Source organism: Alosa alosa, chromosome 6, assembly GCF_017589495.1.
Source record: "Alosa alosa isolate M-15738 ecotype Scorff River chromosome 6, AALO_Geno_1.1, whole genome shotgun sequence".
Lineage (NCBI taxonomy): Eukaryota > Metazoa > Chordata > Actinopteri > Clupeiformes > Clupeidae > Alosa > Alosa alosa.
Genome location: NC_063194.1, coordinates 32,074,546 through 32,087,419, shown reverse-complemented (window position 1 = coordinate 32,087,419; position 12,874 = coordinate 32,074,546). Strand labels below are relative to the sequence as shown.

The 12,874-nt window shown below is 42.9% G+C and overlaps 1 protein-coding gene across 1 annotated transcript in view; it reads right to left on the bottom strand.

Annotated features, from left to right (window-relative positions):
• The window catches only part of LOC125295768 (ras-related protein Rab-26-like), a 125,927-nt gene that overhangs the window by 1,374 nt on the left and 111,679 nt on the right, over nucleotides 1-12,874 (bottom strand). The window contains exons 8-10 of the mRNA XM_048245227.1: nucleotides 11,996-12,061; nucleotides 4,241-4,297; nucleotides 36-112 (exon numbers count right to left, since the gene is read on the bottom strand). Coding sequence (XP_048101184.1) covers nucleotides 36-112; nucleotides 4,241-4,297; nucleotides 11,996-12,061 — 200 coding nt within the window. The remainder of the gene's footprint in view (nucleotides 1-35; nucleotides 113-4,240; nucleotides 4,298-11,995; nucleotides 12,062-12,874) is intronic.

Sequence of the window (12,874 nt, the reverse complement as noted above, 5' to 3'; positions counted from 1 at the left end):
ATGCCAGCTACTGTCTGTAGGTGGCGCTCACTCACTTAGCGATGGCGGTGAACGCCAGCTCCACGTTCAGCCCAGACCGCGCGCTGGACTCCATGAAGGGCACACCGAACTCCTGCAGAGAGAAAAGCACAGGCCCGCACATATAAGCCAAAAGCACAGGCCCGCACATATAAGCCAAAAGCACACGTCCATTAAACATATAATCCAAAAGTACAGGCCCGCACATATAAGCCAAAAGCACACGCCCGCACATATAAGCCAAAAGCACACGTCCACACATGTAAGCCAAAAGCACACGTCCATTAAACATATAAGCCAAAAGCAAAGAGAGTATAGGCAAGGTAATATAAAAAAACAAATATATAGATAGATATAGTTTTTCTATAATTGTTTTGCACCATCACCATGACACTCACTCACACAGAGCACCTTACCTTACCTTACCATGCACAGAGAATCACGGGCTCAGTACCTGCCTCAGTCATTGCAAGCCTCTTGATTAATCAGCCACTATGTGGATACTGTTTTAGAATTGATTTAGATTTTTGTGTTATTTAATCTATCTATCTATCTATCTATCTATCTATCTATCTATCTATCTCACACGTCCAATACATATAAGGCAAAGCACATGTCCGCACATATAAGGCAAAGCACACGCCCACACATATAGGCAAGAGAAAAGCACAGGCCCGCATTGATATGCTTCAAAAGCACAGGCCCGCATTATTATAAGCCAAAAGCACACGCCCATTGCAAACATATATAATCCAAAAGTACAGGCCTCAAGCATTATTATAAGCCAAAAGCACACTCACATTAAGGCTTTCTTCAAAAAGCACACGGCCCACACATGCTTCAAAAAGCACACGCATTCATTAAACATATAAGCCAAAGCAAAGAGAGTATAGGCAAGGTAATATAAAAACAAATATATAGATAGATATAGTTTTTCTATAATTGTTTTGCACCATCACCATGACACTCACTCACACAGAGACCTTTACCTTACCTTACTCATGCAATTGTGAATCACAGGCTCAGTAACACCTGCCTCAGCCATTGCCTTGATTAATCATCAGCCACTATGTGGATACCTGTTTTTAGAATTGATTTAGATTTTATGTTATTTAATCTATCTATCTATCTATCTATCTATCTATCTATCTATCTATCTCACACTCAGCCCACACATATAAGGCAAAAAGCACATGTCCGGCCAATATAAGGCAAAAAGCAATAATTCACACATATAAGGCAAAAGCACATGTCCACACATATAAGGCAAAAGCACACGCCCATTAAACATATAAGCCAAAAGCACACGTTCAACCCAGACGTGGACTCCATGAAGAGAACACACCGAACTCCTGCAGAGAAAAGCACAGGCCGCACATATAGAAAAAAGCACAGGCCCGCTTTATATAAACCAAAAGCCTGCGTCCAATAAGCCAAAAGCAAAGAGTATAGGCAAAGGTAATATAAAAAAAAAATATAGATAGATATGGTTTTTCTATAATTGTTTTGCACCATCATCATGACACTCACTCACACAGAGCACCTTACCTTACCTTACTATGCACAGAGAATCACAGGCTCAGTACCTGCCTCAGTCATTGCAAGCGCCTCTTGATTAATCAGCCACTATGTGGATACTGTTTTTAGAATTGATTTAGATTTTGTGTTATTTAATCTATCTATCTATCTATCTATCTATCTATCTATCTATCTATCTCACACGTCCACACATATAAGGCAAAAGCACATGTCCACACATATAAGGCAAAAGCACACGTCCACACATATAAGGCAAAAGTCCTGCATGTCTCAGACCACTGAGCCAATGCATAAACTCATGCATACAAATTACATAAATACAAAATGATAAATGAGTCACAATGTCAAATCACAAGGTCTAAATGTAGAATTATAAATGAATGAAGGGCTATCAGATGCAAATCTCATACGGAACAACTATGACAGACATAACCACACCTGCACCCTACTGAAACGGACGGTCATACCATGGTATCATGAAATCTGCAGACCGCCTGGACTGGACTGGACCATGCGTAGGGCCAGAGCGTTGTTTTAGAGCAACACTGGTAACAGTAAGAGATTGAGGCTTTTCATCTGTTGCTTTGTCTGAAACAAACCTAGCGGCTGTGCTTGGGCAACGGATCTGTCTGGAAAACGAGGCAGATATCTCTAATCTACAAGCTCAGGTGGGATACTGGAAAGCAGGAATCTGCAATCACTACTCTGAGAAATAAATCCAACTCTGTCTCTGTGTCTGAGCTATGAATAATTTGGCACCACTGACTAGTCAATACCACATTCTGTGCTTGCCCCAGGTCATTAAGCAGGACAGTGGTTTGCAGCACTGTTGAGGGGAGGCAGGAATGCAGATTCGGCTTGTGGGCTTCAAACGAATAGATCTAGTCACCTGCACGACCCTGCTTTATAACAGAGCACCTCACACAATGCAAACTTAGGCAGTGAAATGCCAACACATGGCCTTGAATCAGCACACAAGTATATCTCTGGGACTTGAGTTGTGTTTGTTTTCAGAGTTTATTTTTGTGTGTATTAAATTTTAATGCGCTGTAAGAAAGCTATTTGTTTTTCAATTTGCTCTTGAGTAGACCTGATGCCGAACCTCCCTGCGAGTGTGTCTCAGCCCCTCAGTAGGGACTCGTGAGCCGCGCGGAAAATGATTGGGGTTGTCTCGGCTTCTAAGAGTGACGTTACACGAGCTTCCAGCTGTGCAGGGGAGGCGCTCTGAACTCTCTTGTTGTCTGATCTGTTTTCATAACTGCACTAAGTCAGAACTAAAGACAGAGAGAGAGAGAGAGATGATACAACATGTGTCTGTGTGTGTATGTGGATACAGTGTGTATGTGTGTGTGTGTGTGTGTGTGTGTTGTGTGTGTGTGTGTGTGTGGATGTGTGTGTATGTGTGTGAGTGATTACAATTTAGAATTTTAACTCCTCCCTACCCTAATGTTTGTGTCACCACAAAGCCCCTGTAAGGATACACTCACATACAGACACACACAGACTTTTACTCAAGCACAAACAACCATCTAATGCAACCCCTAACCTCAGAGATTAAAATAAGAAAATGAATACATTAATATACTACTTCCACGCCATAAATCTGACAACACCATTAACTCCGAAATTGCAGATGAGGCATTTCCATGGAGGAAATCAGCAGCAATTTGGCTGGGTAAAAAGAAACAGAATACACACACACACACACACACACACACACACACACACACACACACTCACACACACACACACACACACACACACACACACACTCACACACACACACACACACACACACACACACACACACACACACACACCACACACACACACACACACACACACACACACACACACTCACACACACACACACACACACACACACACACACACTCACACACACACACACACACACTCACACACACACACACACACACACACACACACACACACACTCACACACACACACACACACACACACACACTCACACACACACACACACACACACACACACACACACACACACACACACACACACACTCACACACACACACACACTCACACACACACACACACACACACACACACACACACACACACACACACACACACACACACACACACACACACACACACACACACACACACACACACACACACACACACACACACACACTCACACACACACACACACACAACACACACACACACACACAACACACACACAAAAACACACACACACACACACACACACACACACACACACACACACACACAAAACACACACACACACAAAAACACACACACACATCACACACACACACACACACTCACAACACATGCATTGATTGGCACACACTTCAACAACACAAAAAACACACACACACAAAATATAAAGTGAATCAAGGACAGCATCTCTTAACCATGCATTGATTGGCAGTGCTTCAACAAAGAAAAACGGACCTCATCATCTATCAAAACTATGGCAGCAGAACAGCTGAAGTTGCTAACTCAATTATTTGGGGACTCAATGGCAAGTCAGCATTGCCATGCGTTGCTCAGCGTAGGGAAATGCGTTCAGGTCAGAGTGGTGCCATGCGTTGCTCAGCGTAGGGAAATGTGTGCAGGTCAGAGTGTGTGTGTGTGTGTGTGTGTGTGTGTGTGTGTATGCAGGTCAGTCACCTTGGCTAGTTTCTCTCCCTCCTCGCGCTTGACCACCCGCTCCTGAGAGGAGTCCGCCTGCAGAGCAAAACAGATTAGACGTCACACACACACACACACACACACACACTCCAGCAAGTTCATTTAAACTTTACATTTGCAGCCTTTTCAGCCTTTTTTGGGCACTGTTTTCAACTCAGGACCACACATTTCTTTATAATAATAATAATAATAGTAATAATAATTTTTATTTATAACGCACTTTACATCAAATCAATGACCTCAAAGTGCTAGTTTATGATTTTGGACCCTTTGTCCTTGTCGTTTTGCTTCAGTTGCACAATGTGTGTTTACTGTATATAGCTAGGGGTCTGGTCACTGCTTTCAGAATTTGCCTCACATGACACACCCACAAAACTAGCCATTAGTAAAAAACAATCTGCCCCGCGCTGTTGACAGCAGGTACCGGTACAATTTATGGATGTCTGGAAAATCTTGTCAGAAAACATTCACTACTGCCTGATGGAAGGATCATTCAAGCGTGTTATGCTGAGGCGAGTGACAACTTGACTTTACATTTTTACGGTAATGTGTTTCACACGAGTTTCCCACGTGCGTTTATAGACCCTTTCAAGAGAGTTCCATTATCAGCATCATAGTTGGCCCCACAAGGCTTCCGTTTTAACATTCCATATGTTATCTTGCAGAGGAAGTAGATTGGGAACCAAATAGAACGTTCAAGCATTGTTTTTGTTTTTATTGTTGAAAGGGTCTAGAGAAATTACATATACATGGATTTCTATGGAACGTCACGAAAACATGCGTGCGCAACCAAGAGGCAGAAAGCACCATAGAACAGCACAGAGCAATGCAAAAGAGCAAAAGAATAAAATTAGTTTTTGTGCTGAAAACTGCACCAATTCGAAATCACGATGGTTAGAGAATGTTAAATATGTTCAATATCCCTAACGGAATGCATGTCTTCGCCAAAAATTACAAAATACGATGTTATATTAATAATGCAAATTAATGGCAAACTTTGAAATATAGTCTGAAATGAGATGTTATTATCATTGAGACAACAGGGGTATACAAAAAAATCTGATTGTAGCTTACAACAGCCGACTATTTAGGTTAAGTTTATAACTGTTGTGGACGGCCACCAAGCGTCTTCTGCCTCTAGTTTTGTTGGTAAACGGGAAACCCGTGTATAGGACAGGAATAGATAAGATAAGAAGCTTTATTGTCATTGCACACAAGATACAATGACATTACTGTACATATGGATAAGAAATGTGTAATGCAACACATCAAAACAAAACTAAGTTCTTAAAGTCTATTCAGAAGCAGAGACTCTTATCGTATGATTGACACTACAAAAAAAAATAGCCACCTAGAACAGCTCTGTAAAATAATAAAATGCTACTATTTCTGCTATAGATAGATAGATAGATAGATAGATACTTTATTGATCCCCAAGGGGAAATACAAGCAAATTCAATTCCTGAGGAAATGAGCTGTTAAATTCAAGGTGGGCAAAAATCACCTGATTTTGTGGCAGCGAAGAGAGGGTACACTATGTAAGGAAGACTGTCTGCTGACACTGGCCAACTGCTGTCCTCACCTTGGGAGCTCGATCAACCCAAAGGAGCCAAAACACTTGGAACGTCTAGACGCTGCACTGCATACGAAAAGTATTCACAGCGCTTCACTTTTTCCACATTTTGTTGTTTCAAGTTGTAGAAGCATCTCAAGGACCATTGATAGAAGTAGGATGCACCAGAGCTCAATTACAAGCGTCATAACAAAGGGTGTGAATACCGGTACTTACTGTATGTAGAATAAATATTTCTTGTCTTTTTTGTGTCCAGCGAGTTTTCACATAGATCTCTGTTTCTCGAGGTCACTGAGAACTGAAAACAACTGCTGTCCTCACCTTGGGAGCTCGATCCACCAAAAGGAGCCAAAACATTTTGAATGTCTAGACAGTACATGCCCCCACAGTGTAGTGCAGTAGATGTCTGGCTGTAGCAACTCGAGCTAGGTAAAACCGTTTTTTTTTACCAATAATACTCGGTGACCTTGAGAAACAGAGAGAGATCTATGTGAAAACTTGCTGGATTTCTCCTTTAAGACCAATCACTTCAGAATTAGATTATGGAGGTGGTTTGTCAATGTGTTCCTTTGTGGTTGTGCCCTAAATGAGTGAGACTGCCCAATGTCCATTTGAGCTTTGAGCTAAGTGAACTGCCTTTAAGGCACTGTGATATATGTCATGTTGAACAAATGACCATTCACACCAATGAAGGCTTATGAACTGAATAATGCTCTCTTATCAATGCAGTGGGAGCGCTGTCTCAGGCAGCTTGTACTCTGCAGAAAGGAATTGACTGTTTTTTTGTCTTTGTTTCCTGCCAAGTGGCTCTAAATCAGAAATATTTCCAATTCATGTTCCCCAAAGAGGTTATCAGATTTAGCTGCTTAAAGAAAATGTTCCTCAAATATTTCATCTCCTCCTGTCTGGCAAGTCCCCATAGTCCCACGAGTCTCTGCGACTGCCTCGAGCGTCAGGAGTTCAAATGTTTGAAAGTTGCCCCCCAGTACTCCTCAGTCCCGGCTGTGTGTGTGTGTGTGTGTGTGTGTGTGTCATTGAAAGTTGCCCCCCTGTACTCCTCACACCCAGCTCTGTGTGTGTGGCCTCGCCAGGTGCCCCAGGATCACAGCAGGAGGTTTAGGTTCAGAGGGCTTCCACTACTGTGGAAATATACTCTCGGCTAATGAGCAAACTTGAATTTCCCCTGGGGATCAATAAAGTATCTATCTATCTATCTACTATCTATCTATCTATCTATCTATCAAACAGCTTGATGCTTGTTGCTACGGCTACCTCCCAAGCCTTCTGCAGACAATCCCCCTAACCCTAAACAGCGGGTGGGGAAGGTTAGCCTTCAACAGCTCAGAGAAAACCTTTGTCTTTATTGACCTTCAGCAGTTGGCCTGGGAGACATGCACACACACACACACACACACACACACACACACACACACACACACACACACACACACACACACACACACACACACACACACACACACACACACACACAGCCCGTTGGCCTGGGAGACATGGCTGTCAGGTACATCTTGTGTTCTTTAACAGCGAGAGATCCCACTGCCTTACTGTAATTAGGAAACACTGCGCTGAGGAGATGGTGGGTAAATCATATTGATTCTATAGGCATATAAAATAAACATCTCCACTACACTCTCTCCACGTGTGGAGTTGCTTACGATGTGTAGAGTGGTATACAATTATATCAGATAAACAGAATGTGCCTTTAGAACATTGGATGAATGGTTGCTGAACATGGGCAATGTAGATATTGCATTAAAGATCAGCCATTATATCTGTCTATGTCATTTACAACATTAACGATGAAAACAAGCACATTTCTAAGTGACTCTAAACTTTTGAACGGTAGTGTATATTATTCCAATGTATTCCTTGACAAGTTTTTACACAGCAGCACTTTGATGTCTCAATTAAGGTTGTTGTTTGTTCATTTAAGAAACCAGAGTTAAAGTATCTAGTTCTAACTACTTCCCTCAATTGAGGGCAGGCGAAACCAAGCAGGAGGAGCCCTACTGTAGCATTTGGACCTTACTCCTACACCATGGTAAGGACCTACACATGAGATAAGGAGTAGGCTACAGATGCAAAACTTTCCAGACGTGTTCATGTAAAAACCAGACAGACCCTCTTCAATTCACCCATTAACATGTTTGTTTTGGTTGCTTGAGTTCATTTGGTTTCATCTGATCTAATGAGATAGCTACCCGAGAGAAATATCACATCATAGTTTTTCCAAGTTCCCTTCGAGGCCAATACCAAACCAAGGAGATATGTTTGTTTTTTCCACAGATATTGGCTGATGTTTTTACCTCTCTCTGTCTGAAAGCCTGAAGAGCTAGTTTCTGATATTGCCTGATTATTCTGATATTATGGTATTGTCTTAATGTTTAATGTCTTGTAAAACAGCCTGGTGTGTTTCATGTATCACACCCAGTTGCTGGAATCAGTGCAGTGTAGCTGTTTCGATCCTATCCCACCACGTCACTAGATCTCCATCCTAATGAAATAAACAGCCTCAATACAACTACATCGTAATTAAATAAACTGTAGGTTTCAATGAACAGTGTCACTAGAACTCTATCCTAATGAAATTAAAAGTGTCACTAAAACTCCATGCTAATGAAATATACAGCCTGAATACAACTCCATCCTAATGAAATGTGTGCAGTATGGACCAAGCCCTCTTTCCTCATAATACCAATGACCTTCCGGGATTAGTGCACTGACCTCTATAATTAAATATGCTTATATCTGGAACATAAGTTTGTCCAGCCCGCAGGCAGACATACAACCCTTCAGAAAGTGAAAGTCCTGCTATGTGTTCCTACTACCTGTGCACTTAATTGACCTTAAGCTGACCCACCTGGCTGAAGAATTGTGCTAATTTGGATCGGCAGATTTACTAAATGGTTGAAACAAATATTTGGCAGAACTTATAATTTCTGACCCTGGGAGAGATCCAACTCAAACCTGTCCATATATAGTCATGTCAGGGCATCCATGTGTTGACTTGCTACAGTGTGATGTTTTGAAAAATTTCCCTCTTTTTCAGGTGACAAAATGTGAAGTGAGAAACAACCTCTAAAAACACAGAACTACTGTAAAAGAGCCAGCACTGCACCTACAGCCAAACAAGAACTAACACACCTGTCTAAGGAGGTCAATATCATGGCAGGTGTTGCCGAACTAACACACCTGTCTGAGGTCAATATCATGGCAGGTGTTGCCGAACTAACACACCTGTCTAAGGTCAATATCATGGCAGGTGTTGCCGAACTAACACACCTGTCTAAGGTCAATATCATGGCAGATGTTGCCAAACTAACACACCTGTCTGAGGTCAATATCATGGCAGGGAGTGTTGCCGCGCTTCCAGTCAGTGTCATGACACCATTTGAGTCTTCAAATGCCACTGCTTTTAGACTTAGTCATTCTTTGTGATACAAAAATAAAAATAAAAACGAGTTGCTTTTGGTTTGAAATGCCATTGAGCACGGATGCACATTTCAGATCAAGCACAGCACAGGTTTGAAATGCCATTGAGCACGGATGCACATTTCAGATCAAGCACAGCACAGGTTTGAAATGCCATTGAGCACGGATGCACATTTCAGATCAAGCACAGCACAGGTTTGAAATGCCATTGAGCACGGATGCACATTTCAGATCAAGCACAGCACAGGTTTGAAATGCCATTGAGCACGGATGCACATTTCAGATCAAGCACAGCACAGGTTTGAAATGCCATTGAGCACGGATGCACATTTCAGATCAAGCACAGCACAGGTTTGAAATGCCATTGAGCACGGATGCACATTTCAGATCAAGCACAGCACAGGTTTGAAATGCCATTGAGCACGGATGCACATTTCAGATCAAGCACAGCACAGGTTTGAAATGCCATTGAGCACGGATGCACATTTCAGATCAAGCACAGCACAGGTTTGAAATGCCATTGAGCACGGATGCACATTTCAGATCAAGCACAGCACAGGTTTGAAATGCCATTGAGCACGGATGCACATTTCTCAGATCAAGCACAGCACAGGTTTGAAATGCCATTGAGCACGGATGCACATTTCAGATCAAGCACAGCACAGGTTTGAAATGCCATTGAGCACGGATGCACATTTCAGATCAAGCACAGCACAGGTTTGAAATGCCATTGAGCACGGATGCACATTTCAGATCAAGCACAGCACAGGTTTGAAATGCCATTGAGCACGGATGCACATTTCAGATCAAGCACAGCACAGGTTTGAAATGCCATTGAGCACGGATGCACATTTCTCAGATCAAGCACAGCACAGGTTTTGACCCTCTGTGGCAGAACTTTTATAGAGAGGTTCTTCCCTTCTTTAGTTGTTTAAATAAGGCCACCCTCTCACTACGGATATGGGCAATGATGTCATATAATACTGATATGTTCCCTTCATCGCTAATTAATTGGCTTAATTACCAGTATGAAAAGCAAAAGTTAAATGACTGAAAAGAAACTAGGGCTGGATAAATTGTACAGACTTGTTTGCAAGCCAACCATGACACCTATTTACCATGGCACCTATTTACCATGAGACCTATTTACCATGGCACCTATTTACCATGGCACCTATTTACCATGGCTGAAGGTTATTGATGTAACTGCACACAGTAGCGACAGAACTCGTAATGATCTCACTTCACACATTCATGTTCCATGAGAGAGGCCATGAGAAGTGAGTGTGTCATGCGTCTGCGCTGCTAAACCTGCAGCAGTTCCGGTGCGATCCCGTCCTCCGTATGTCGCATGGGATGGCGAGCAGGGAGGTGATGATGCTGTTGGGCGAGGAGACAGGCGTGTGTTTTCCAGCAGGCCAATCGTGGAGGTGGGAAATGGGCTCCTTCTGAGCGCTACACTGCAGCTCTCTCTTATCCGCAGTCTTTGTCTTGACTAATCCAGGGATTAGAGTGAAATAATTAAGGTGTACAGAAAAGGATTCAAGATTACAGGCCAGGTTTAATCTCTTCTGTTCAACCTCCTATTTTAAAAAAAAAAAAGGTGCCTCCCCTGGAAGGTCTCTCGTTTTTATTTCCTTCACGATGTTGATCATAATTGTGTTTTGTTTTGCTCTCTGACAAACAGCGTCATTATTATGGCCATGTTATTTGCTGGTAAAGAGGCCGCATGCTGTCTGTGTTTGTTTGCTTGCCCATGCTGCAGTATCTCATTTTCATTGAAGAGAGGGAACATTGGAGTCTGAAACAGCCTTTGTTGCTGCTATCACCTCTTCATAAATACACAGGATGTGATATTGTATTATCGAAATTTTCCGATGCCTGTGGAAGTGGTGGTTTCCACCTTTCTGCTGTTGCTGAGCAAGCGAGGCACAACCTGTAAAAGCTTGCACATATATTAGGCAGCATTAAATCACATTTCCTCGGGAGCAGCTATAAATGTTTCATGAATCAAAAGAGCGGAGTGAATTTGTGATGAGCGCGGCACCACTCGACTCGACGACTCGAGGGTTCCAAGCCAGAGCAGGAAGTGTGGCAAGGGCTCTAATCAGGAAGTGATGAGAAGGAGAGGAGCGGAGAGAACGCCTGCGTCACCCAGCTAGAAAAGAAACGCTCAAACACTCAATGCTTGGCTTTGTTCTAATACAGAGGCTGTGGAGGGGTGTGTGTGTGTGTGTGTGTGTGTGTGTGGGGGGGGGTGTTCTCCTCTCCAGGGCAACACAGCTCCTTCTTGCTGGTGTTCTTTTCCAAAATACTATATTTATTACACCAGATCAGATCAGCCCCCTGAACCCTCACACCAGATTCTGTAGTTCCACAAAAACTTGGGCTGTATTGTTTTTAGGGAGTCCCTTTTAGTAATACATGTCATACCTCAGACATAATAACATAAATAAGCGACTCACACAAGACTGCACATACTTGTACTTGCCTTAACTCTAATGAGCTTCATGTTGGGAGAAAAGCTCATATTTGCTATCTGATCCTTTGGCCCAAATAACAAGACCAAAGGTGTGCCCTATGGTATGGTTGGACAGAGTGACCAGTGTCGGTGGTGTGAGTGTCGGTGTAGATGTGCTGCGCTTACCTTGTTCCCAATCAGAGTGACCAGTGTGGTGTGAGTGTCGGTGTAGATGTGCTGCGCTTACCTTGTTCCCAATCAGCATCACCACCACGTCCTTCTGGGCGTACTCATGGATCTCCGTCAGCCAGGCCTGTGGGAGAGATCACGCACAGGTGAGGTCAGTGAGATGGACAGGTGACTCACACACAGGTGAGGTCAGTGAGATGTACAGGTGACTCACGCACAGGTGAGGTCAGTGAGATGGACAGGTGACTCACTCACAGGCCTGTGGGAGAGAACATAACACACACAGGTGAGGTCAGTTGGATGGACAGGTGACTCACACACAGGTGAGGCCAGTGGGATGGACAGGTGACTCACACGCAGGCTCACATCTGCTTTACTCTGTATGAAATTTTTGGATAAATAAAAATATTCTAAAAAAATGAATTTATTTGATTTATACTTTCTTTAACCAGGGCATTAATCACATTGTGTGAGACAAATGTATATTTTCCAAGTGAGCCCTGGCCAAGAAACGTTTCCTGAAAAGGAAAAGGAAACATTCACCATAAAAAGCACAACCAAGCTCCAGAAAGGGAAAAAGCTCACGGTGATGACTTCCAACACATTTGATTGGTTTTGCGATGGGGCTGGTTAGTGGGGGATTCTCTCAGTGGGTGAAATACCTGGTGTCAACCCTGTGATCCATTTTTCTAAAGTTTTTGGCTAAATTCATATTTCAAAGGGGCCTGTGGCAGCTGACACCAAAGGGTTAAATAAAATCCTCTGTCAACGTGACGAGCTGGATTCTGGAAGTAGAGCACGGTACACGGTAGTGTTGTCAGCCTGGCAGCTGCATCCTGTCACAGTTGCACATACTGAACACATCTGCAGCACGGTCAAATGAAGACAAATCACTATGGAAGATGAGGAAAATAACAGGCTGTGCTGTGTGTTTTGG